Raw genomic sequence first — 25,634 nt, forward strand, 5'->3', positions numbered from 1 at the left:
CGCTGTAAAAGGATGGCTTCGAAAAAAGGCGCGCCCATGGTGTCGGCCGAGCCGACGTCCCTCGTTCTCATCGTGTTCCTTCCTCGCACCGGCACGCCGACGGGGGGGGCGAGAGAATGCGTTCAAGTCATGCGTGCCCCCTTTTTCTCGCCGTTGGGCATTTTCCGCCGCCCCACGACGCGCAGCAGCCCGTTGCCGTGCCTCCCTCGCTCGGCCGTGTTTCGCCCCGGAGCAGGCACATCCGCGCCACGCAGCCTAGTCGGCCGTCGGCCAGCCTGCGTGGTATGCTGGGTCCTCGTTCGAGGCACCGGCTTCCTGCGGCTTCCTCGCCATGACGGTCCGCGCCTTGACCAGCAGGCCCTTGGCCTTGACGGGGTCCTTGGCGAGCTGGGCCAGCTCGCGGGCGGCCTTTTCGCACGCGGCCTTGCACTTGTCGGGGTCCCAGCCCATGACCTGGGTCAGGAGGCGCAGGCAGTTGGCCTCGAGGGCGTCGAGGCAGGAGATGAGCCAGAGCTTGCCGGCCGACTTCTCGCCGACGCGCATGGGGATCGAGTGCTCCGTCACGCGGACGTCGACGAAGCCGGCCTCCATGAGGAGCTGGGGGTCCATGTGGGAGATGCCGCGCTTCCGGCCGATCTTCTCGGCCGCAATCTCCAAGTCGCCGGCCATGTCGAATATGGGCGAGCCCTCGGAGAAGGCGGTGAACCAGATCTTGACCGACTCGAGACTGTCAAAGTCGATCATCTCGATCCAGCCGCCCGGCTTGAGCGAGTTGTAGACCGAGTCGTACATGGACCGCCAGTCGCGGAAGGCGCCCTCGAGGCACCGGAAGTGGATGAGGTCGTAGTGGTCGGCCGGCCGCTCCCACTCCTCGGCGTCCTCGATCTCGAAGAAGACGTTGAGCGGCACCCGCTTGGTGTCGGCCATGGCCGAGATGTCGGTGCCGACGACCTCGCAGTCGGGGTACATCTCGGCCATGCGGATGGCCCACTCGCCCGTGCCGGTGCCGACGTCGAGGACGAAGGTGGGGTCGTTGAGCTCGACGCACGTCAGCTCGCCGTCGAGCAGGTGGAGGAAGACTTGGTGCTGGAGCGACAGGCGAAGCTGCTCGATCTCGTCGTTGGGCATGTAGTACTCTCGCGCGTAGCGGCGGCCGTGGATGTCGCGATAGTCGAGGTCGGGCACCCATATTGATCGGGTCGAGGCGGCGCTGGGGCAGCGGTCAGCAGGCGGCGGCGGCGGCGGCGGCGGCGTCGTCGTCGACGTCCTCGCCCGCCTCGAGGACGGGGCGGCAAAGGTGGAGGGCCCGGACGTACATGTCGGCGTTCGGGTCGTCTTGGTAGTAGTGCATGGCAGTCCCGCGCGGACTCGCCGCGCGGGGGTAGTGTGACGCCGGGTAGATGGTGGCGGCGTCGGTCCTGTCGCCGTCGTCCGAACCGTTCTCCGCCTGATCAGGAGGAGCGTTCATGCTGGACCTCTCGTCGGCATCGACGGCGCCCGCCGTGGCCGTCGCCGTGGCCGGGGGCGCACCGTGGCCGGAGGCGCCTTCGCGCAGTGTGTCGTCGCTCGAGGTCGACGTTCGAGCCTCGTTCGCCGTCGGCTCCGAGGAGGAGGAGGATGACGAATCGGCCGTCGTCGTCGTCGTGGGACCGCATTCGCGGGAGGAGGGTTTTCTATCGCAACGCTGGTCGTTACCGTCCGCTGCTCATCGACGGTCCCGAGTGCCGGCGGGCGGGCTTACTTACAGCAGAAGGGAGGGACGAAGTCGACCGATGAAAGGCGACATGGTAGGTAGGGCCCTTTCTTTGCCTTGGCCCGAGGAGACTTCGCCGTCGCGGCGAGCGGCGTTGGAGCTGCGGCGGATGCTGAACCTTATTTCCGCGCTTGCGGGAGAGGGATGACGACGGCGCCGGAGGATGGGGGAGGAGACGTAGGTGCGGGAGTTGGAGCGAGCGGGTGAGCGAACATGACAGGTCCCGGCGACGGCGAGGCAGGCTGGCGACGACGGTCTTGATCAAGGCCGACCGGGCTGCATCCGCGTCTGTCGCTCTCGGGATCGGCCGGGGCGTGGGCGGCGGGAGAGCAGGCTCGATGATGTTGGGGGCGAGTTGTCGAGAGCCGAAGCGGACATGGGAAGCGAGAGCGAGCATCAGCTTGACGACATGAGCTGAGAAGATCCGAGAGAGGAGGGGGGGGGGGGGGGGATACGGCAGGCGGATAGGATCCAAGGCAGTGGGCAGAGCCGGGAACGGGTCGCTGGGACAAGCGCTGTGGAGTTGGCGGGGATTGGCATTACTCGGTACGTCTAGCACGAAAGAGTCCCTAGCACGCCGCCAGCGTCTGCCTCTTCCCCTCACCTGCGTGGCCACTGGCCGCCAGCGATGGCCCTACCGGCCAGTGGAAGAGTGCTAGGACGATGTCAGTACTAGCAGGTATCCCAGGTACAAGGGTAAGTACAAGTACGTACCGCGAGCACACCACCCACAACGTGTCGTTGCCGCGCCCGACATGGAATGTGCACGGTATTAGAGTGCAAGTACTTACTTACTTCAGTGCGTGGGCGTTGTGCACTGTGCTTGTGCACTGTGCTTGTGCACCGTACTTGTGCACCTACTTACAACGTGCATGTACAGTACTTGCGGTGTCGCATGGTCACGTCCTTGGTGGCCAAGAGGAGTAAGAATGTGGCGACACTCCGTACTGCCGGAGAAACACTCCGCAGGTACTCCGTACTTGCTTGTCCAAGTGTACAAACCTCCAGCCTGGTCCCGAGGAGGAGGGTACAGTACTTGGTTGTACTGTACAGTAGTGTAGTACTTACTTACTTAAGTATTTGCATACCTGCTTGCGCGTGCTCACTTTTGCGTACCGTACATGTACGTACATGTACACCTACTCCGTATCCCGGACCGTATTTGCGACATGTACGGAGTACTCCGTACATACGATATGTACTTGCTTGCCACGACGATACCTGCTCTCCTTGCATACGAGTGCGAACGCGAACAGCGAGTATGTGCACGCCTAGGTACTCTTCGCATGCACACGGCATGCATACGCCGCACTGCTGCAAGAGTAGGACTACTGTAGGTAAAGTACGCATAGTAGGTAAAGTACGCATAGTCTTAAGGTAAGTATGATTAGTTACCAAGACTCTGGGATACTATGTACTTTAGTTACCACAACTACTAGTACAACCAAGTACAAGTACAGACTGTACTTAAGTAGTGGTTACCAGGTATCCGACCAAGAGGCAGGGCTGGTTCCGCAATTATGGCACCTGGCGTGTTCGCATTCCCCACCGCCGGTCGCAACACGTGGTAGGGTGGCCTAGCAGCCGCAGGTCGGGGGGGCATTGAAATTCAGCAAAGGGTACGGAGCGGTACTTACGTACAGCTACTCGCCCGTGGCGGTGTACCCACGCAGTACCCGAAACTGCCCGTCGCCGGAAGTGGTGCGGAAGTACCGGGCATGTACTCGGTGCCATCCGGCTAACCCCCTACTCTGCGTCTCCATGTACAGTACTTGCTCGGTATGCTCAGGACACCTCGCCCACGTTCTTGCGAACATTCCAGTCGAGCGGATGCCGAGCCCATCGAAATGGCCAGCAAGTACTAGCGTGCGGAATACTTAAAATAACTTTCAAGGCCCTCGTGCGGAGTATTATTCGTTTTCAGACCCTCTTGTTTCGGCACTGTTTGTCTCCGTCTCGTTGCCTCGGTGATCGGAGGGCGAGCGAGCGACTCATTCATTGTCCGGGATGTTCGTGGCACGCACTCGGCACACCATCAGTGATTGAGTCAGTGGACAGGCGCCCTCGAACAAGCTTATCGCCCTGACAGGAGAGAAAGGGAGACCGATGCGGTAAGGCACTTTTAAGCGGCATTGGTGCTGCTGGATGAGGCGGGCGCATCGTCGACGGCGCCGGCGGCGAGCGAATGAGCTTCAGTACCGGCATCTCGAGGTGCCGACGGACTCGTACGTGTATTACGTACTCTGTACTCCGTACTGCCTGCCGCCATTACCTGTACAGTAAGTATAAGTACTTTGGCACTACGAAGTGCAGTACTTACAGTACAACAACCACTGTACACCTACGCCGCATGTACTGTACTGAAGGCACTGTATGTGGAAGCATGTCCACGTCCGTGTTTCCATTGTAGCAACGCCATATTCCGCCGGGCGTCTAATTACTGAATGCATTTGCCCTGCAACTTCGGGGGCCCCAAGACCGATCTGATGTGCAGTGGTTGGTGGCCTCCAGGCATTGCTAGGTGCTAGGTGTGGTGGAATCCCATTGCCTGCCTGCCTGTGCTCGCCGACCGTGACAGAGCTCTTGCGCCGAACATCATTACCCTTGCACAAGACTACCACGCACATCGCTCGTCGATCGCATGCGGATGTCGGTGTGGAAGCATCTGCGAACATGGGCGGCCGTTCCCGTACTTTGTGTTGCCATTGCTCAGCGGTGAGAGTAGAATAGGGCGGTCAAGTACGGAGTACAAGTACAAGTGCTCCGTACTTGGGACTTGGTACTTAGTCCGTACAAGGTAATTACAAGTAATAACAAGACTTGTAATACTCCGTACTTGGTTGTAAAATCATGCCCGACTTGGTACTTACTCCGTACAAGGTAATTACAAGTAATAATAAGACTTGTAATACTCCGTACTTGGTTGGTTTTCTAGCAACATTGCAGAGCACGGCGGGTTCCACTATTTTCTCGCTGGGTGGTTGACGAGGCATTAATACTACCTAGTATGGAGTACGGAGTAATACTCCTCCGTTGTGGTTGTGCATACTTATACAAGTACTTCGTATTCGTACTGTATTTACTTGTACTTGTAATTATAAGTGCTCCGTACAGTAGGCATACTTCGTACAACCACATTTACTTCGTACAGTACGGAGTATGTGCGAGCTTGTTCTACGTACTTCGTACAGTACAGTACAGTGCAGTAAGTAACAGTTGGCTTGCTACAATGTGTACTGTAGTGTGCTTACTACGAAGTGTACTTAAAAACGGTAGTATTTACATGTACATCCCTGTAATTGTACTTGAACTGAGGGTTCTATGCACTAATACGAGCACCAAGGACATGCAAGTACTTACTTACAGTACTTACTTATAATACTTACTTACACTACTTATTACGTGCTGCCTTAATTCGAATGCTGCAAAACCATTCAAGACTGTTCTACTGCATTGCTTGTATTACTGCTCCCCAAAGGTACATGTCAGTAATTACTGCTCGGAGTGCTTACATGTGCATATACATGTACAATAGCTTGCAAGTACAAGTAAAGTACTCCGTACTGTAGGGTAGGCGTGATTGACACCGTACTGTACTCCGTACTTTCGGTGCCATTGCTGCTCTTTCGCACTAACCGCATTTCCTCAGCTGCCGCCTCCACTCCAATTCTCCTGCCTCCGCTGCAGCACACCATCACCAGCAATCAACACCGCCAACAGTCAACACCGCCAACAGTCAACAGCTTGCCCTGAGCTCCCACTCATCCGCCAATTGCCCGCGCTCCTCGTGCCCTCGGCCGTCTGAAAAATCGTCCAGCAACGTCCCGAATCGTCCACGGCCAGCGGATGCCTCTCTTCCCTTCGATGCTGAGCCGATAGTTGGCCTTCTCGCCGCTCGGCCGCCTCGACTTCTCGTCACCATGGCGACTCCTACGCCCATGAAGCATGCACCCTCCCAGCAGGGCCGCACGCCCTCGCAGCTGGCCGCCGCGACGCCCCCGGTCTCGACGCCCTTCTCCAACCCTGCCCAAGCTGCCTTCTCGCCCCGGGGACCCAAGTCGTCGCCTCAGCAGGTCAGGAAGTCGCCGGCCACGTCGTCGACGCTCCTGGCACCCCCGGCCCTCGGCGCCTTCAGCTTCGACAGCCCCTCGACCGCCGCGGCCATGGGTGCCTTGGGCATCGGATCGGCCTTCGACATGGGCCTCGACAACGTCGCCGTCGCCGGCCTCGACGGCCTCGGCGCCGCCCTGGCGAGCGAGGACGACAAGCTGAAGCGGCTCGACACCATCCTGAAGCTGCTGGCCGTGGGTGACGTCCGTCGACCGCAGCCGCCATGCCGTGCTAACGTCGAGAGTCGCAGGGAAAGAAGGGCTTCGTCAGCGAAGCCGGCCTCGAGCGGCTCGCCCAGCACATCGGACTCGAACTCCTCGCCGAGGAGCAGACGACGCCCGGCGGCCGCAAGACGCGCACCCTCGCCATTGCCGGATCCGCCATCGCCCTCGACATCGTCCTCGACAACAACATCGTTCTCGGCACCGCCCTGGCCTACCACGGATCCGCCCCTGCCGTGGCGAGACACATGGACGCCGCCGGCCGCATCCTTCTGCGGGATCTGCAGCTGCTCCCCGGCCAGAGCCCCCTGACCAAGACGCTCGCCAGCTTCGCCTCCAACTTTGAGCGGTTGGCCCTCTTGGACAAGCTGAGCATCGCGCCGGGCCTCGACTGCCACGAAGCCCTGGCCGGCATCTACGTCAGCTTGGAACGGCTCCATCGCTGGGACCTGTCCCGGCTGCGAGAGGACCCGAGTCTGGCGGGAAAGTCGGACGCGTATCTATCCGCCACGGCCATGTGCACCCGCCACGGCTTGCCCGCCATGCACGCCCGGGGCAAGGTCGGACTGGCCGTGCAGTACTGGAAGGAACTGCGCTTCGTGCCGCCCCCGACCGAGGCCCTGGCTGGCTACGCCGAGAAGCGCGAGAAGGTCTGGTCCCTTCTTCTCGGCTGCGCCGCCATCAACGGCGTCGGTCTCCCGCCCGTGAGGGTATCGGAGAGCTGGATCTCCGACAAGGTTGTCAAGGATGACCCGTCCCTGCCGCCCGGCGGCTTCTGCCTCGACTGGCAGGAGCCCGAGAACATTTCCCTGCCGCAGTCGGAGGAGAACAAGGACAGCGGCATGGACATGCTCCACCCCGATCTCTCGACCACCAGGGTGCCCCGCGTCATGTTCACCGTCACCTTTGACCCTCCCGTCGTGCTGCCGCAGAACGAATGGTCCCGCCTGCACATGCTCGCCAACGTCGATCCGCCGAGTCTCGAGCTGAACAGCGGCGGCAGCCCGCCCACCTTTGACGCCCTGCTCTTCCCCCACAACCCGGCGGAGGAAGGAGAGCAGAGAGAGCCACGGATGGTCTCCCGCCGGCGAGATGTTGTCGTCTTTGGTCAGGACCTTGGTCAAGGCCCGGAGCCCGTGACGAAGCAGCACAGGAACACGCTCTACGTGTACAAGCCGATATACGCACAGGTCTTGTCGGACATGGCCTTTTCCCACCCCCGACAGCTCATCGACATGATGCCTGTTCTCAGGCAGTATTCCTTCCTGTCCGTCCTTCTCGAGAACAGCTTCGGGGCCAAGACTCGACGAGCCTCGACGAGCCCGGCGGCTGGGGGCAAGACGGCGGACGGTCCCTCGTCGAGGGTGACGACGGTGGAGCATCAGCTTGGGAACTTTGTGGCGTCCGACGAGACTGCCGAGGAGGCGACCGACAGCACGTTGCTGAGCATCATCCTCTGGGTCCATCCGGCGCCCCATCTCCAGGTGGTGTTCCCCATGGGAGAGGCGACGGCAAACGTAACCATCAAGATCCTCGAAGGTGGCATCGTCGAGATTGTCGACGAGAACATCACGGGGTGCCGCAAGGCAGACGGGAAAGAGTTTACGCGCCTCACCCTGGCGAGCGCGCTGGAGCACTTGGAAGACCTCGGTCGGTGGGTTGAATGGATCCGGACGCGGTTGGCGGCTTGAAGGCTTGGCCCCCCCGAATGATACCCCTAAAACTGCATTTACGCCGAAGGCTTGGGACGACATGACAGGTCCCAAGTGGATAGTTTGCGTGTGTGAATAGCCATAAGCCTTCCGTTAACCTCCATGTCCGTCCTGAGACGCGACTCTTCTTAAAGTCGAGCTTCAACACCCCTCATTAATTTCTCTCGAGGGTTATATTATTAGGCTTTCGTCTCAATTTCATTTTTCGCGTCGATTCACCACCATCCGCGATTTTACTTTAATCCTTTTCGCTGCTGTTACTCCTTGTACTGTACTTGTAGCCGCCCCCATTCCGATAAGACCACAGACCTCGTTCATGACATCGTCATGACAAGGCGCGTAAAGGAAGGGGTGCCTTTCAAATGATGGGAGTCGCAACCGTCAAGGTTCGTTCTGCCTGGAATCTCCTTTGCCTCTTCCGAGTCGTTTTCTGGCTTGCTGCTTACCTCGCCGGCTGCCAATCGGGTTGTTCTCACCCTCTCCCCGCCGCCAAGATGAGAGAGAGGTCATCGCAGGACATGTCGATGGCAAGAGGCTTGATGAGGGCGGCGGACCGGAAAACAACGACGGGGATTAGCGCGATGGCCTTGCTAGGAGAAGTCGGTGATGGCGGCAGTGAATGGCTTGCCGGCCGCGCCGGACTTGTCGCTGGACGGTATGGGTCGGTGAGGGCGGCGGCGGCGGCGGCGGCGGCGATGCCAACGTCATAGCTGGTCTCTGCAGAAGGTGCAGGTTGTGACGGCATATGTCTGGCGAACACTTGCCCCTGTGCATGCATGATCTTGATCCATGTTCATGATTCGCTCCGATATCCCGCGCGCGGCGACGCCAGGAACGGCGCGAGCCCCTTTGCTGCATCCTGGTCCCTTTTCCCGTCGACCCGAACCCTGCGGACACGAAGCCAGCTACGGGCGGCCAAGTGCAGTGTGCAGGACCCATCGGTGCCCACGCGCACCGTCCTCTGCGTCCTGCGCCCGTCTCCGTGCGCAAAGGCGATGGAGTACTCCTCTCCAGCCGCGGTGGCCTCGGTGACCTCCTCGGCATCGAGGAAGAGGAGCCGCTTCTCCGCATGCCCGTCGGCGAGGACGGTGCGCGTCCAGACGGAGGAAAAGACGCGAATTCGACGGGCAAAGTCGCCCACAGACGCCCACGCGTCCCAGTCGACCTCGGAATCGGCCTTGGTGACCTTGGGTGCGTGCGTCAGCGGTAGTCCGGGGATCGACCTGCCGGCGACACTTTGATGAGGCGGGATGTGCAGGCCGTTGCGCAAGCCCTGGACAAGCATCTCGGCACCCGCGGCGGCGGCGTCGTCGATCACCTCGTGGAGAGACGCGCCTGGGTGGATGGGCAGGCCAGGCGCCGGCGTCTGCGCCAGCACGGTGCCGTGATCAAAGGCCTTGTCGTCAAGCGTCTGGAGGGATATGCCCACGTGCGAGTCTCCGCGAAGCATGGCATGGTGGATGGGTGCCGGCCCGCGAAGGCTGTACGCGGGTTGGCTTCGTTGGCAACTGGAACAAGGGGTAGGAGGATGGGCCGACGTACTCTGGTAGAAGCGAGGGATGGACGTTGACGCCGCCGTACTTGGCCGAGCGCAGTATCCGCGCCGGCACGAACAGGCCAAAGGAGACGACGACGACGAGATTCGTTCCGTCTGGGAGCTGCTCGCCACAGTCAGCGCCCGAGTCAGAGGGCGGTCAAGGCACCGGTCCCGACGACGGACGGGGAGAGGCATGGACCGCCAGGTGGTTCGCTCACTCACATCCCATTTCCGAAAAGTCTCCCTCTGATGCACCCGCAAGCCGAGCTCCTCTGCCACGGCTCGACAGGGGACTGCAACTCGCTTCGTCAGCCCAACCTGGAATTTCAGGCCATATCGGAAAGAAGGGCGTAGTGGCATCAACTCACCCTCACGCAGCTGCTTGAGACCCCGACCGGTCCTTCGGGGTGGCAGGACCATGACCTCGAGCGCTTCGACGAGCTTGCTATTCCGCGCATGTTCGCTGTGCAACGCTCTCAGAGAGGCGCAGCTGAAGGTGTCGGAGCCGCAGAAGAGGATTCGCAGCGGATCCGAGACGGCGCCGGCGAGGTCGATGGATGAAGAGTACCGTCGCAGGTTGTCAAGCGACTTGGTCAGCGTCGGCCGGCTGATGAGGTCGGGGGTGAATAGACTGCCGAGCGACCTGCTGAGGAGAGGAAAAGCCTTCATCGTGTGCACCTCAGGGGAGCTCAATCGCGCCAGTTCCTGCTTCTTGCCGGGGCGCCGCCGTCTCTTCTCGTAGATCACAACGGAGTTCAAACTCGAAATAGAAATCGAGATTGACTTTCTTGCATGATTTTTTGCACCGAGCACCGGATCGAAAAGTTCAATCTGCCGATGGTTGTTGGCTTGATTCTTGGTGTGAGGAGGTCGGCAGCGAGGTTGGCAGCGAGGTCGGCCGTGAAGTCGGACCGCGTCAACACCGCTTATGTGCATACGAGCTGGGCGGTGAACAGCAAGGCCTGACGTAACCGCAACCCAAACTTTCGCTCACCCTTCTTGACAACGACAAGCAGAATAAAAACAGGGAAAGGCAGAGGGAAAGCGAAAAAAATAATCAAATTAAATCGCAGGATGGGCGACTGTATCCAAGGTGACGCAGCAGGACGACAAGGGTGCGGCGCCAACATGGCACATGGCCGTACACATGCATCATCACGACACCACGTTCCAAGCACAGGCAACAGTCCAGACCTCTTCCTCCAAGCGAACCTCCCACACAGGTTGCCCAAGCGCAACGACGTTGCCCACCTCCAGCCTTGCTCTCCTCTCGAGCCCAGTAAGCTTGCCTTCGCCGGCCAGAATAAACCCTCTAGCTGGCCCCTCGGGAGCGACACGCCCTCTGGCCAAGTACATACGGCGTCCCGGCCGCACCTCGTCGATGGTGATGCTGTCACAGGCCTGCCGGTCGTATCCGCCATCGTCGTCGAACCCCTTCCACCCCTTCACCTCGGAGAGCCAGGCTTGCAATTCAGCTGCGAGACCGCCCGGCAGGTACCTCGTGCCGCGCCGCGGTGGGGAAAAGGCCGCCGGTATGCCGTCGGCAAGGTCCTGGTCCGCCTCGCTTGGCTTGAAGCGCGGTGCCGTCTGAAAAACGGGCTGCTCGTGCGCGGACCTGCCTCCTGCTCTGTTTGACGGCGAATTCCCGTCCCTGTCGTACCCTTGCGAGCCTCTGTCGTCACCCCCGATCCTCATGCCCGAGTCTGTGTCCGACCCGGTTTCCCATTCCCGTTCCAGTTCCCGCTCCCGCTTTCGTTCGGTCGGACCAGATTCTGAAGCAGGCGAGATGGATAGCATCTTTCTCTTCTTGGCCGTCCTTTGATCCAGCTCTGGGTCCGAGTCCGAGTTCGGAGACCACGGTGCATCGGTCGGATCGAACGAGTTGGCCTCAATGTCATCGTCCATGACCCCTTTGAAAGAGAGCATCGCATCGCTCGGTGTCACATCGTCCAGCGTCGAGGTCACCCCATCCGACGCAGCCTCAATCGAGTCCTGCAGGACGCATGCTTCCCTCCCCACAACCTCGCCATCTCGTCGAGTGTCGTCGTCGATGTCGTTGTCGTCTTCGTCTTCGTCTTCTTCTACTTCATCCACATCTTCCAAATCATATCCTCTCGCCTGTGTCGGCCGCGGCACCGAGGAGGACCCGAACCTCGGTGTGGACCGGAACTGGAACTGCGAATGGAACTGCGAATGGATCGCTGGCGTCTGCGAGGAAGGGGGCTTCCCGCTTGTGATGGTATCCTTCTTGGCGGGAAGAAATCGTCTCGGCGCAGGCGTCTGCGGAGTCTGCCCAGCATGTGTCAGCCTCTATCCCCGCGACGTCCAAGTAATTCTCTGTCTGGAGAGGCGTACCGAAGGCGGCGGAGGCCTCATGGCGATGCGTCACGGCGTGCGTAGGCCGACATCATGGCGCACTGCCTTGGCGTCACGCGTAGCAACAGCTTGCGCTCAAAAAAGACTTCTTCGCAACGCTGCCGTCCAGTCCTGCCGAGTCGAGCATGGCTGGAAGAACGTGACAGGTGATGCGATGGCCAAACCTGGCGGAGGGCGGACCCGAGGCGGGAATGATGGTGGATGGGAGAACGGCTCTGGCACAAACTCCACACTGTGCCCAAACGTGCCCAGGTGTGGGGGATAAATAGCTAGGTACCTCGTGGCACCACCTTGCACCATAATGTTCCGCAGTACCTGGATAACGCTTCGTCTCACCCACCCAGCGTGATACTACGTTCAATGCACAGGCAGGGAGACTTCATGCCATCGATTCACATTTCGAAATACGTTGGACTCTTTGGAAATTAAAGTACGATTAGCTGGCTTCTTGTTCGGCCACTTTGCCTCGTCTTTCTATTTATCAGATGGAGTGAAAACGGGGGGGAAATGGTCAGCAGTGCAGCGCCGGACCCGTCCTGCGGAGAAACGACGTCGCGTCACGGCGCGTCCTTTCATCCCTTGCGACCAGCGGCAAGTCGCGCAAATGGCGTGAGCAGGCAAAGACACCTCGGACAACAAACGCCGGGCTATGCATTTCGTCGGGGCCACCCCTCCTCCGCCGGGATGGCATCGGCCTCGAAGCAATCCAGTGGAAACACCAAAATAGGGAGACGAAAGGTCTGCTCGGCGCAAGGATCATCTCGGCATGGCCCGCCGAACATGCCAGAAGGCGGGCACGGCATGCTCGCGGATGAAGGCTGCCGCGGGAGGGGAGGGCACCCTCGAACAGACGACGCGGCCGGTGGGCCGGCAGGGGGGGCGGAGGCCCGGGCTGGGGAGGGTGGTCGGATCGCGTCTCGCCTCATCCAAAGTAAAGGTTGAAGCCGGAGGCGTGGTCGGCGTCGGTCGGCTCCGTGTTCTTCACCTGATGCAGCATGATGGAGGGAAGGCATGGTCGGCCGTGGTGCGCCTCCCACTTGGTCCCTCCGATTCCCGTGTCGGGCCAGCCCATCCAGTTGTTGAAGAGGCGGTTCGGCGGCTCGGCGCGATAGTACCAGGTCGTGCCCTGATACCTTCGCTCGCGGCCCCAACCCATGGGAGAGCCGCGTCCGCCGCACTCGCCGTTGGGCCCCGGGTTGAACCACTTGTTGACGAAGTCGCCGTGCCAGTCCCGGTCCATGAAGATGGGGTGGGGCGCGAAGACGGCCTTGAAGCCGTGGAGGAGGGCGACGGTTTGGGGCGACATCTCCGACGCCACGTGGTTGCCTCGCTTCTCCTCGACGTGCATGATGTCGAGGAGGCGCTTCGACAGGCGCGACTGGGTGACGATGGTGGCGCGTCGGGGCAGGTCTTCCTTCTTGTGATTGTCGTCGACGTACCCCCAGATGTGATGGCCCATGACCCACTGGCTGTTGAGCGGGTTGAATATGGGACTGACGGTGATCAAGTCGGCATCCTCGCCGACGCCCCATTCGTAGTTGTCGTCGACGTGCGAGCTCACCGGCGGCTTCGGCCCGACGGGGTGGATGAAGGGCAGGGGTGGGGGGTTCCAGACGGTGTTGTTGCCTTGCCGCTTGGCCACGTCCTCGCGGAAGGCCGTGTCATAGTCTCCGTGGAACTCGGGAATGTACCACCGCTCGTTCCTCTCCCAGAGGTACTTGCGCGGCTGCTTCCTCGCGAACTCGTCAATCTTACTCAAGAGGTCGTAGTGGTGACCAATGTAGCGAACGTCCATCTCCCAGTTCCAGATGAAGTCGAACTGCGGGTGGTCGTGGCTAAACTTTTGGACGGAGAGCCACTGGGCCATGTGGACGCTCCGCTCCTCGTCGTCGCGGAGCTCCGTGTAGATGCTCCAGACCTGCTCGTCGTTCCAGAGGACGGTGATGCCGTGGAACTCGGCCGGCACGTTGTTGCGGAGGACGGTCCGGTACGTCTCCGGGTCGTCAAAGATGCGGTCTTCCCTTTTCTTGGACTGGACGAGCAGGAAGACCTCGTACTGGCCGCCCGTCTTCAGGCTAAGCTCGGTGATGAGGGCGCGGATCGTCTGCATGTCGTTTTCCGTGTACTCGATGCCGGTGTACGAGCGCAGGAGGATGGCGGTGCGCGGCTCCTTGACGACTTTGTTGACGGCCTCTGTCTCGCCCCCCTCGACGGAGCGTCTTTGGATCTTGGCCGTACTGGGCGATGCGGTGACGGCCTCGTTGCCCTCTGTCTGCTCCTTTTGCTGCTGCCCCTGCTGCCCCTGCTGCTGTTGCTGCTTCTCGGCCTGCTGCTGGTCCTTCTGCTGCGGCTCCTGCTTCTGTAGCTCCTTCTGCTGTGGCTCCTGGTCCTGCGTCTTCTGCGTCTGCGCCTGCTGCTGCTGTTGCTGCTGCTGCTGTTGCTTCTGCTGCTGAGAGGGCTTTGCCAGCTTCGCCGTCTCAGGGTAGGCGCCGAGGTATTCGTTGGTCTTGCTGCGCTTCATGTCGAAGCGGGCGGAGTTGAGGCCGAGGCAGCGCAGCTGCAGATCGCCCCAGTTGACGTTGTCCCAGTCTACGGTCGCGTAGCCGCCGTCAATCTTCTTCTTCTGCTCGACCAATCCGTAAGGGCCCAGACGGGTCTCGCGCTCCCAGCAAATGTTGGGGTCCATGCCCAGGACGTCGTAGGATCCGAACTTGGGCGACGGCCATTCGTCGGGACGGCCCTTGAAGACGAGCAAATCTTGGACGATCTCGCCCGTGTGGCCCTTGCACGGGACGTAGGCCGCGTGCCCAGCCTTCTTCCAGTCGTCGCTGTTGTAGTCGGGGTACGGGTTGAAACGCACGGGCTTCTGACCGGTGAAGGGGACGTCGGATTTCGGAACTTCCGTCAGCTTTCTCGCGAAGCCTTCGGTGCGGTTGTCGTGGAGGACGAGCATCTCGAGCGTGTTGCCGTAGATGCGTTCCGACGACTTGAGACTGCAGGCGGGCCAGGTCAGCAAGCTTCGGCCTCGAGGGGGAGCCGGTCCGGGTGAAGGCGGGTGGCATACTTGGCCGTCGTCTTGTAGGCATACCGCCACATCTTGCGCAGGTCCTTTTCTTTCCGCAGGCGGGCCACGTCGCCGGTATCTCGCTCGACGCCATCGCCCTCGACGCCTTGCAGGACATCGTTGGGGTCCTCGTTGTCGTCGGGATCGCTCCAGTAGCGGAGGTCCTCGATGTCAATGTCCCAGTCCGCCTTGGCATCGGCGGAGGGCTCGCTCCCCGGCTTGATCAGCGGGTTCTTGATCTTGTTGTGCAGGTAAAAGACCCTGCGAAAGTGGGGGGAAGGACCGTTGGTGACGAGGAAGTAGATTGACACCGTCACCAGGGCCATGGCGAGAAAGTTTCTCGGTTTCGAGAGCGACAGGATGACGCGAAGGAGGCCATGTTGATGGCGCATCTTGCGAATGCCACCAGCTGACACCGGCGAGCGGTAGTCGGGCGGGGGGGGGGGGGGGGGGGGAGGGGGGCAGATCGGCTCGATTCGACTCGACTCGACTCGACAGGAGGTTCGCTTCAATCGAGAGGGTGCGGAGGGCGTCCGGGCAACGACGAGAGGAGGTGGCAGAGTCGGCAGTGCAAGAAGAAGAGTAAAAGGTAAAAAAAGAAAAAAGGAAGCTCAAGGCGGAGGGCGGAGGGCGGAGGGCGGCAGAGGGTGGAAGCTCTCACAGGCGCATGATGCGTCCGAGGCGGACTGGCGGCGAGGAAGCGACAAGGTGTCACGGTACGCGTTGGGCGAAACGCACAAGCGAGGACGGAGGCAGCTGTTGCCGACGGGTTTCCCTGATTTCCCCTCCTGACCTTGCTCGACTCGTGTGTCGCACCGAACCCGGGCAGCACGATCTCGGGGTGTCGTAAGCGCTCGGGCTCGGCGTGCCGGCGTGCGTGCCAGTGACGAATGTGGTGGGCAGCACCGAGCTGCACTGCCAAGGAGAGGCTCGTGGACGTGTCGATTGTTGCAAGTACAGTACGTACAATATATCTTTGCAAGCAGCCGTATGCGTACTTGGCGAGAGGAGCGGAAATGGTCGACGGTGGATGGAGAACGGAGAAGGGGGGACGGGGAGGTGAGAACAGGTCGAGCAAAGGTCGATGGCGATGGAGGGTCGAGTGCGAGCGGGATCGTCGAGTGCGAGCGGGATCGTCGTCGAACCTTTCGACTCTACTTAACATTCGGCTGGCAACGCTGCTGACTCTGTTGCTGTGACGAAGAGAGGGCCGAAGAGGATGCAAAATCAACGGCAGCGACAAACCGTACGAAGAGAGGCCTGGGCAGAGGTCAAGGGGCCAAGGAAGCTGCGGCAGGAAGTGTTTTTGTCGGAGCATGGACCGACCAGCTGATAATAGCCAATACTCCGTACTCGTACAAGTGTTCGCCTCAGGGGGGCCCGGGGGGGGGGGGGAGGGGCTGCCCCACGAAGACGGCACGGCACAATGAAGTGTACATCTACTTGTAGTTGTAGGTGTAGTTGTAGGTGTACGGCGCAGAGAACAGGGCGAGCTTCCCATTTGCTGCCGTCAGAGTACAAGTACTCTGTGCTGTAAATGCCCAAGTACAAGTACATGCTGCATCTTGGGATGGTTCTGCGTCAACCACCGATCAAATCCCTGCTTGGTGACGATGCTGGTAATGCCAGTGGGGGAATCGGGGTGGGATCGGGAGAGGGGGGGGGATCGGGGGAAGATTGCGGACTCCTACCACTCCTTAGGTACCCTATCTTGGTGCTGCGTAGGTACCTAGTACCTAATACCTACGCTGTATTACTGCACTTGCACCTAGGTACTAGGTACTTATTGCACTTGCTTCCCTGGCAGGTCAGTACCTAATTTGTGGTTATCAACTGCCACTGCGGAGTACAGAGTAGGCACTCCGTACTCTGTTACGCCTGCATGTACGAGCTTGCGGAGTCCTATGCTTGCTAGTATTCGGAGCTGCCCATGCTGTGCAACGTGGCTACCGTCCTGCATGCAGGTACTCGCTAGTACCTGCAGTACTTGCAATACTTGCTTCAGTACTGGTACACTTTCAAGTTACAGTGTGATGTACTCCGTACAGTACACCTACGTTGTGCATGTACTTGCATCTACATGTGCGTGTACATGCACACTAACTTGCACAAGGAAGGTAGATGGGCACTTGAGCTAGGAACTACTAGGTAGGTAGTTAGGTACTGGGTAGCTTAGTACCTACACCTAGGCAGTAAGTACGTTGTGGTACAAGCTGCAGCAAAGTACCTTGATTCGTACCTGCATGCACCAGCACTGCACATTGCACGGTGCACAAGTACAAACTGACGCGCAAGTCGGGGTACATGAACACTTGATTCCGTTGGGTCTGGTAATAGGTCTGGTAATACGGAACGCTACAGTACGAGTACAAGTACAGTAGTGCACCTACAGCCAGTCGTTTCATTCGTACCTACTATTAGTAGGTGTACTAGTAAGTGTAAGTAGGCACCTAGGAGGCACGGAGTACGGATCGATACCGGCTGCCGGCAATCAGGTACTTGCTGGTAGCAGCCACTTGTGCCGACTCCATGCTAGGCAAGAAACGGTAATCAATCAGCAGCATGCGGCAGAACGGAAGGCGCTTGCACTGTTGTTCGGAGTCTGCCGCCGGCGCACCTGGTCCGTATTCCGTCGTCCGTATCGCTCGGCGACCCAAAGGTTGGCCTCGGGAAGAGGAGGAATACCGAGGACCAAGGTAGTGGTGCCGGGTACCTCGTGCCTTTGTCGCCGCCCCCCTTTGGACGAGCTGCGACGGGGGGGGGGGAGAAGGGGTGTTGGCCGGATGGATGGCAGCGGCTCCTGCTGGATGCATGGCACGTTGTCGTCATTTCTCGTCGCAACTCCCAGTCGCCTCTCAAACGGTCGAGCACTTGCAAGTACGTACTTGCTCTGTACCTCCTGCAGGCGTGCGAGTGCTCAAGTACTTACATGCAAGTACCGTGCATGTTCTCCGTACTGTACAAGTACTTGCAGATGCTTGTACCCAATACTCCGTATCGCTTGCTTCCGCACCTCGACTATTAGCTGTCCATTCGGTGGTAGGAACCTTGGCAGTCTCTCGCTCGTTGCTTTCTTCCGCCTTTGCCTTCCGATCGTCGTCCGTCTCTGCCTCCCCCTTTCCTTCTCCCTCCTTTCCTCGTGTCGGCGCACGTCGGTGCCGTAAGTGCTCTCTGGCTGCGCCCTCGTTGATTCGTCGGCCACTCGTCGGCTGCTCCTCTCCGCGCCGAGCTCGGTTCTGTTCGGACCTCCCCACCCCACTGAGCGTTGGAATGCGGCCCAGCCTTTACGCTTCCTGGACTGCCGAGGCGGCCGAGCGCCAGCGGACTGTCCACGCAAGCCCAGGGCGACGCCGCGTGCGCCGCCCTCCAGCAGCCAGCGGCCGTCTCCTGGAGCCCATCTCGGCGGCGGTTTCGCCACCGCGCTCGACGCGCCTCTGCCGGTAGTGTCTTGGCGGTTTTGCCTTGAGCGCCTCGTCACCGTCGCCGTCGATTCAATGATTGCCTCCTGCTGCTGGTGGGGGACTCTTACGAAGCAACACTGGTGGCCATCTGCGCCATGTTCCTTCATAAGTACACGGTAGTGCAAAGCGTGGAAGTGTACTTGTGCATGTACTCTGTACCTACGAAGAATTCCTTGCTCAAGTCAGAGTACATGCAGTACGTTGTGCAATGCCCCTGTACAAGTACTTGAGCACATGTACTTACTCCGGACTGTACTGGTAGTAATTACTGTACACGTATTGCTTGCCATGCCTACTGTAATATTACTTTGCTCATTTTACCCTTCCCCACGCGCGGACACATGAACTCCAAGTGCACGTACGGTAATAGGGCACGTTTGAGGTCGAATGCATGTACAGAGTACGGAGCAGGGGGCTCAGCTACTACTTCCACAGCAAGGTACGCAAGTGCATGAGTATGGCGTACTTGCGTGCTAATGGACATGCACACTGCAAGCACGGAGTACAACTACTCTGGAACGTCAAATATTACGAGCGATACCTGGAAAATGCAATACTAATACATGTAGGTAGAAGCCGCAGGTGCCTGTACAGTATGTGCTGCATTTACTCGGTAGGTGCTTACTGTAGGAATATTTGCAAGTACCTTCTGCTCCGTACCTTGGTGCTTAAGTAAGTGCAGTTGGTACGTTGATGGTACGGAGAACATGTATTACTCCGTACTCCGTACAGTACGGCACAGTATTATTTGATGGTGCCCACCTTCGTATCGCCTCCCACGTGCCGACGCATCCTTCTTGGCCTGAACGGAGATGGCACGCCAAGGTCATACCCGCGAATTAGGGTTTCGCCGCCACACCGCGCCGTTGCCCATTGCTCTGCCGGTGCTTGTCGCAGGCACTTGTACGGATGGGCAGTGAAGGCCCGGCCGCCCAATCACCAAGGAGCACAGCCGCTCTCGCCTATGACGCAAGTACTTGCGCTAGTACCCGGACTACCAAAGTACGTCTATCGCGGCCATGACGCTGGGGCCAGCCTTGAAGGGGACATTGGAACTCGCACATCGGCCACTTGTACGGAGTACGGACTCCGTGCTGCGAACTCCGTGCTGCGTACTCTGTACTGCGTAAATAACTTGTAATACTGTACTTGTGCAGATACAGCTAATGTGCGAGTGCAAATGCTTGTCATAACGGGGTTACTTTTGTCTGCAATCAATCCACTCAAGTAATACATGTTCTTACTGTATGTGTGTACTGAAGTAAGTACTTGCTTGTACTGTATGTGTGTAGGTACTTTAGTACTGCAGGCACTTGCGCTGTAGGCACTCGTACTGCAGGTATCTGTGCCGCAGGTGCTTGTACTGTACTGCACAAGGTACTAGGTAAGTACTAGGCATGTACTAGTAGGTATGTACTGGATACCTAGGCACGGTACTTGGACAGACCCAACACAACTCGCTGAAACGAGATTCGCCAACGTTCTGAAACCCGCCTGGACATGAACATGCTCATTCTTCCACGTGTTCCCTTCCACCCGAACCAACGACCGCAAGTGCATGCAAACTGTGCATGGCTTTTCATCATGCCTGCCGTTTGACGGCAAGTTGCCATCAATGCTACCCTTAGGCAGGCAGACCGCCGAAGAATCAAGACCACCTACCTTGTAATACTTGTAGGTTCATTGTACCTCGGTACGGAGCAGTGCTTACGTCAGCCGCCTGAATTTGCATTTACAGTAATTACTCCATACTCCGTGATTACCGAGTATTACTCCGTATTCTATCCGTACTCCCTATTACAACGTACAACGTGTACTGCAAATAAAAGCACTTACACCCAAGCACGGAGTACAGTATTACTGGCTATGATTTCTGTTGGCGCCGTCCAAGTATTGCAAGTACTTGCATGTAACGCATGCCAAGTGTACTTGTATAACCACCTTTTCTAGCTGCTTGGTAATTAGCGCTACCTCGGTTGTTCAAGCAGTACTACGCAGCCGGACCGCGCAGAGGAACTCAACCACCACCATAAACGAGTGGTTCGTCCTGTGACCCTACCTGTACTGAGTACCGACTATTACTCCGTACAGGATTCAGGATTAGTTGCACCGTCAGGCGGCGCGAGGTGCAGGGACAGCACGTCCTCCCTGGTGGACGAATCACAATCACAAGAGTGTCACGTCACTGCTTGGTGTCTTGACCCTCTTGGCAGCGTCACCATCACATCGCTTCGTGGAGATTACGGGCAACAGACGAATGCTTGGCACTTGGCAATAAAAGGGGCGGCTTGGTGGCTGCGTGCAACAGTGTATTACCGTACATGTGCATGTAATTACACCTTCTCACCCGCTCTGGGGAGTGCACGCAGTAGACACTGAAAACAAGCGGTTGTACTGTAGTCGCTTACAAGTACTCATCAGAGTACGGCGCAGAGTTGCGTGGGAAGAATTACATTATTGTATTATTATTGGTTCCAGTGCCTCCAAGATTCCTGCTTTTCAACACCAGCACCGTCATGAGCACGCAATGCTCGCTTGCTAGGGTATAAGACCGATCGGGCTTCGTCGAAACCCCTCCCAAAATGATGATGATGACGCTTCAAAAGATCATATGACGTCGATGCTCCTCCGCGACAACCGAGGCTGTGCCACGATTCGTCTCCCGCCGCCACCCCCTGCGCTCTTGTCCTCCTTGCTCCAGCGCAGGCACGTCGTTCCTCGCCTCACATCTTTCCGAAGCGCGTCATGCGCTTGCTCAGTGCCGGCTTCTTGCTCGTTTCGGATCCGCCCGGACCGGCAAGACCGCCGTACGGCAGCGGGGGAATGCCCCGATGCTGGCCGCCCTTGGCCCGGGCCGAACCGTCGTCGGCTCGCGGCGGGCTCGGCGACCGGCCATCCGACGACGCCTGCGCCGCCCTGCGGTTGGCGTCTCGCTCGCAGTAGGACCTGCCGTCGACGTCGTAGTAGCCGTCGGACAGGGACCGGCCGCAGTCGAGGCATTGGAAGCATCCGACGTGATACTTGATCCTCTCCTCGTCCTCGAGGTACTGTCCCTCGATGCCCCGCCCGCAGCCTCCGCACAGGCTGCCGTTGATCCGGTGGTAGTGCAGCTCGCAGTAGGGGCGGTCGTCGAGGACGTAAAACTCGGCCGACGCAAAGGGCTCCGAGCAGCTGGTGCAGACGAAGCAAGCCTTGTGGTACTTGCCCGTCAGCCTGCCGTCGGCAGACGAGACGCTCTTGCCGTAAATGGCTTGCCCGCAGCCCTTGCAGTCTCCCCTCGACGGCGCTCTCGTCTGGTCCCGGGAGCGGTTCTGGTGCCGAGCCGGCGAGGCCGATTCGTCCCGCCGCCTCGAGAGCATGTAGTCGGCCTCTCGGTTCGGCGAGGTGCCGTACCGCGTCCGCGGCAGCGTGTACTCGTGCTCGCGCTGAGCCGAGGCGCTGTTCGGCGTCAACGGCAGCAGCTTCTGGTCCAGCCCGGGCTGGATGGCCGGGTCGACGCGCGCGTCGGCAAAGGGCAGCGGCGCGTGCCGGGGTGCGTGCGCCGCCTCGGCCGACCGGTGCACGTTCGGCCGCGAGACCTCGGCCCATCGCTCGTCGCCGTCGCGTCCGCCGTTGGTTCGGTACGACTGCGCCGACAGCGCCGGGCTCGTCCGCGAGCTCGGCTGGCTCGGCTGGCTCGAGGCCGAGTACCCGGACGATGTCGAGTTGGAAGGCGTGTGGTAGGGGTTTCCGACGCCAAACTCGGCCGCCAAATCGACGGTGCCCGAGTTCTTGGGCACGTGCTTGGCCAGCAGGCTCGTCGGGGGCGGAGGCCTCCTCGACGTGTCGGGGAGGAGTCTCCTCCCAGGGCTTCTCGACCTGTCGTTGCGCGCCGCGGGCCCGTGGGACGAGCCGGGCGGCGAGGTGCCGAGGGAGGCCGCCGTCTTGTGCTCGTACCGATCGGACGCGTTTGACGGTCGGCCGAAGCCTCCGTAACCATCCTTCCTCGGCGGCTGCGGCGGCGTCGCCTCGGCGCGACGGGAGGGGCTCGCCTCCGGTCGGGACTTGGTTCGAGCATGGCCCCATCCGGAGGGCCCATCGTGGGCCGCCAGCGAGTCCTTGCGTGCGGGGAAGGCATTTCGTGCGGGTTCCGGCCGGTAGCTGCCGTCGACAAAGTCGGACGTGGTGGCATTTGTGCGGTTCACGTATCCACCGGCAGCCTGGCCGCCCTGGCTGCCGCTCGCTTTCCGAAATTGGGTCCCGAAGCCGCCGTAGCCTCCGAGGTTGGGCGAGTGGATGGGCGAGGGAGCAAAGTAATCGTCGTCCCGCGCGATCGGACTGTAGCTCCCGTCGGCAGATATCGGCGATACGGGGCGAGAGGCGAGCGATGGCTTCCGTGCCGTCGGCGGGCCGCCGTGGAGAAAGGTTCGGTCTGTGACGGGGGAAAACTCGACGTTAGCGGTGCCGCGTCGCCGATGGCGGACCATGGACGGGGGCGAGACTCACCCGAGGCGGCATCGGTGCCTACCAGAGGCGACGTGCGATGGTATCGATCGTTTGGTGCTTCGCTGAATTGGATGTCAAACTTGGCGTAGGCGTCCGACGGAGACGATGCTGGCGGCGCCGGTCAGCAAGGAAGGGCGGTGCGGGACGAGACAATGAAACGTACTCTCGTCCGTCGGCATTCCGCAGAGGTGGTCTCCCATCCTCGAAATCTCGACTTGGTGGCCGCATATCGAACATTTGATGGTCGGCAGGAACGTCGACTCCCTCGGCAGAGCCATGGCCGGTACGATGGGCCAGCCTTGGCCAGGCCTGATCTGGGCTTCTCGATGCTGCACGGGCAGGTGGACGCTTTACATCGGGGGGGGGGGGGGGGGGGAGGTGGATCGTGCCGTTTGTTTTTCCCTCTTGATGCCGTCGGCGAACGCTTCACGAGTCGAGCGAGGCTGGTTCCCGCCAGATGGAGTCAGTCGCCGTGTCGTCCAAGAAGATTTGGTGCAAACGCAAGAGCCGTCGTGTCTGCGGAGAGGCGTCCGTAGGCGTCGGCGGATGTCTAGGCAGCAAGGTTAGATGAGCGTGCGGGCGGCTTGCTTGGATGTGCTCGCAATGGTTGGAAATGTTGTTGATGGGAAAAAACTTGTCGCTGGGCGGCGGTGGGGGATCGTGGGTAGATCAACGATCGCTAACCAGCCAGACGCAGCCAGCGCTTTCTTCAGGGTGTGAAACGGCGGCAAGGATATGGCAGGCCCAGTGTCAGCAGGAGAGGAGTACACATACTCGGAACATTTTACTCGATACTCTTCCGCTCATTCTCGTGCAATGGTGGTGGTGGTATAAGAAGACGGGGGAGGGAGAGGGCCGTTTGAAGTACAGTGTGTGGTCGCCGTACTTGGATGCCCTGTAAGTACGAAGTAGAGGTGCTGTTAGTGCGTTGCGGAATCTGTCTCGAATGTGGAGTGGAGGGTGGGGCGGCGGCCCAGTGGCGAGGGTTCCCCTGTCCGCCGTCTGTCGCTGGCGTCCCGGAGGGGAAAGGAGATGGCCAAGGTGGTGGGGGGGCGGCGGCTGGCTGGGCTAGGCGAGCGACTGACACCAAGCCCGATTTCGCCGCCCCGCCTCGTTCGTTTGTCTCACTTAGCGCACTTGTAGATGGAACGAATGGGCCTGGCCTGGCCATTGGCGGGGGGGGCACCCGTACTGTCTGTCTGTCTGTACGATAATTAGCTCCCTCCTCCGTATGCCATCATGTTTCCGCGTCTTAGGGGACGAGGCTTTCCCGAACCGAACGGATGGATGGTCGTGTTTGCTGTCAACGTACCTGCTCGTTTCCCTTTGCTTCGAATGCCGCCCGTGGTGCGGCCGATGTTCTCATCCGTGTGCCGTGCGAGTCCACGGTCGAGCAGGCGATGCCGCCGCAAGGATTACTTGCTGGGTTAGCGGGTTACACCGCTGTACGTTCCACGCCACGATTCCACAGCAGGATCGCACTGCTCTGTAACCTTGCAGGTCGTGTACTGTAGGTACCAAGTCGAAATGCTAGCGCATGAACCTAGGGCCCTCCGCGCCTGCACCGTGGGTGCTGGTTGGTGCCTCGCCGCTCGGCCGACGCAACGACGGCTTCTTGGTAGGTCCCATAACATTGGTAGGGCGGCTGGTCGCTATGCGATGCAGACGTGAACCATCTGAAAAAGAGTCTCGACCGAATTCCTCTTTCGCAACACGCTTGCAGCAAGCACGCATGTCCGTCCACGGTACATTTCAGGATGCGTTGGGTACTTGGCAACACGAGCGCTCGTGACCGTGCATGTACTGTACTTGCTGTATATGCACAACTACTCGTACAGTGCTCCGTACTCGTACCCGTACCGGCATGTACTTGCAGTGCTGTGCTCATGCAATAGGCGTCCAGTAATTAGGCCCTTGTTTTTTTGCGCCCGGGTCCTGCATGCCGACTTTATTTTGGGGGCCGCCAAGAAGCAGGGGTCAAAAGGAAGTCGATGGATGCCGTCTGGCTCGGCTCGCTTGCCTCTCCCTTGGGCCACGGTGCCGCTCGAGGGTCTCTCCAGGGCCTACCGGACGGCGATGACGGGAACAGGATTGGGTCCGCGCTTGCTCCTTGCCGTCTGTGATCCGTTCCGGCATCGTCGATCGAATGTGACGTGACATGATGCGATGGAGAACAGTGCGTGGCTGCGTGAATGCACGTTCCTTGCGCCCGGTCAGGGTCGATCGATCGCTCGGCCGTCGTTGTTCCGTGCCCGAGGGCGGCTTCGAGCAACTCGATCATCCATGGCGTGCCGACAATGGCGGCAGCATTTTGCAGCGGCATCAGGCACTCACTCTAGCTGCTTTCAGGGAACGAGCACCTCGTACCTACAGTACATGCGAAGGCTTCGCACACGTGGCCTTGGAGCGCAACCACTCGTGTTCGGTGGATTTTGCAAGCACGACGTACGGAGTAGTGCTGTAACCTTGCCGCAGCAATGCAAAGCGTGTCGGTACCGTACAGTACTCCGTCCTTGCTTGCCTTGGTACCAGTGCCTCGTAGGTACCTAAAAGTAGCACGGCTGGCCTGTTCTTTCATATCAATGGACAATCGCTGCCAATACTTGCACGCATTCCGTACAAGGCACTAGAATAATACTAGGTACACCTTCCTCGGTAGTAGTGTGGTGCACCTGCAACGACTTCAACAAACGAGCAAGGGCTACCAGTACCTTGGTAATTAGTACTCCGTACCTAGCACTTGTATGTATGTGCAAGCAAAGTAGGTAATACCTACTGTAGTGCACTGTGAATAAATCTCGCCGTTGTGGTGGTACTAGTACTCTTCAGGTACCAAGGCGGAAAATATGCTGCACATGTACTCGGTAAAGTGCAGTACGGAGTACCCGACATATGGACGAGGACGTAGGTGTACG

At 59.5% G+C, this 25,634-nt stretch overlaps 6 protein-coding genes across 6 annotated transcripts; 1 reads left to right on the top strand and 5 right to left on the bottom strand.

Moving 5' to 3' along the window:
• Positions 1–255: 255 nt before the first annotated feature.
• DCS_02947 (uncharacterized protein) lies at positions 256–2,150 on the bottom strand (the record flags this gene model as incomplete). The annotated part of the gene is made up of 3 exons (XM_040800272.1): positions 256–1,210; positions 1,317–1,684; positions 1,746–2,150. The coding sequence occupies 3 exons, from the start codon at positions 2,148–2,150 to the stop codon at positions 256–258; spliced, it is 1,728 nt and encodes a 575-aa protein (XP_040661155.1).
• Positions 2,151–5,673: 3,523 nt separating this feature from the next.
• DCS_02948 (Mediator complex, subunit Med1) lies at positions 5,674–7,775 on the top strand (the record flags this gene model as incomplete). Its single annotated transcript, XM_040800273.1, has 2 exons — positions 5,674–6,057; positions 6,114–7,775. 2 exons carry the CDS (start codon positions 5,674–5,676, stop codon positions 7,773–7,775), a joined length of 2,046 nt encoding a protein of 681 aa, XP_040661156.1.
• A 493-nt stretch (positions 7,776–8,268) lies between these two features.
• On the bottom strand, positions 8,269–10,002 carry DCS_02949 (uncharacterized protein; the record flags this gene model as incomplete). Its single annotated transcript, XM_040800274.1, has 5 exons — positions 8,269–8,562; positions 8,752–9,277; positions 9,339–9,454; positions 9,556–9,626; positions 9,702–10,002. 5 exons carry the CDS (start codon positions 10,000–10,002, stop codon positions 8,269–8,271), a joined length of 1,308 nt encoding a protein of 435 aa, XP_040661157.1.
• A 486-nt stretch (positions 10,003–10,488) lies between these two features.
• On the bottom strand, positions 10,489–11,709 carry DCS_02950 (uncharacterized protein; the record flags this gene model as incomplete). Its single annotated transcript, XM_040800275.1, has 2 exons — positions 10,489–11,622; positions 11,689–11,709. 2 exons carry the CDS (start codon positions 11,707–11,709, stop codon positions 10,489–10,491), a joined length of 1,155 nt encoding a protein of 384 aa, XP_040661158.1.
• A 922-nt stretch (positions 11,710–12,631) lies between these two features.
• Positions 12,632–15,099, bottom strand: DCS_02951 (uncharacterized protein; the record flags this gene model as incomplete). Its single annotated transcript, XM_040800276.1, has 2 exons — positions 12,632–14,702; positions 14,774–15,099. 2 exons carry the CDS (start codon positions 15,097–15,099, stop codon positions 12,632–12,634), a joined length of 2,397 nt encoding a protein of 798 aa, XP_040661159.1.
• Positions 15,100–20,957: 5,858 nt separating this feature from the next.
• Positions 20,958–22,997, bottom strand: DCS_02952 (uncharacterized protein; the record flags this gene model as incomplete). Its single annotated transcript, XM_040800277.1, has 3 exons — positions 20,958–22,645; positions 22,720–22,827; positions 22,883–22,997. The coding sequence occupies 3 exons, from the start codon at positions 22,995–22,997 to the stop codon at positions 20,958–20,960; spliced, it is 1,911 nt and encodes a 636-aa protein (XP_040661160.1).
• Between the last annotated feature and the right edge of the window lie 2,637 nt (positions 22,998–25,634).

Source organism: Drechmeria coniospora, chromosome 01 (assembly GCF_001625195.1).
Source record: "Drechmeria coniospora strain ARSEF 6962 chromosome 01, whole genome shotgun sequence".
NCBI classification, from domain to species: domain Eukaryota; kingdom Fungi; phylum Ascomycota; class Sordariomycetes; order Hypocreales; family Ophiocordycipitaceae; genus Drechmeria; species Drechmeria coniospora.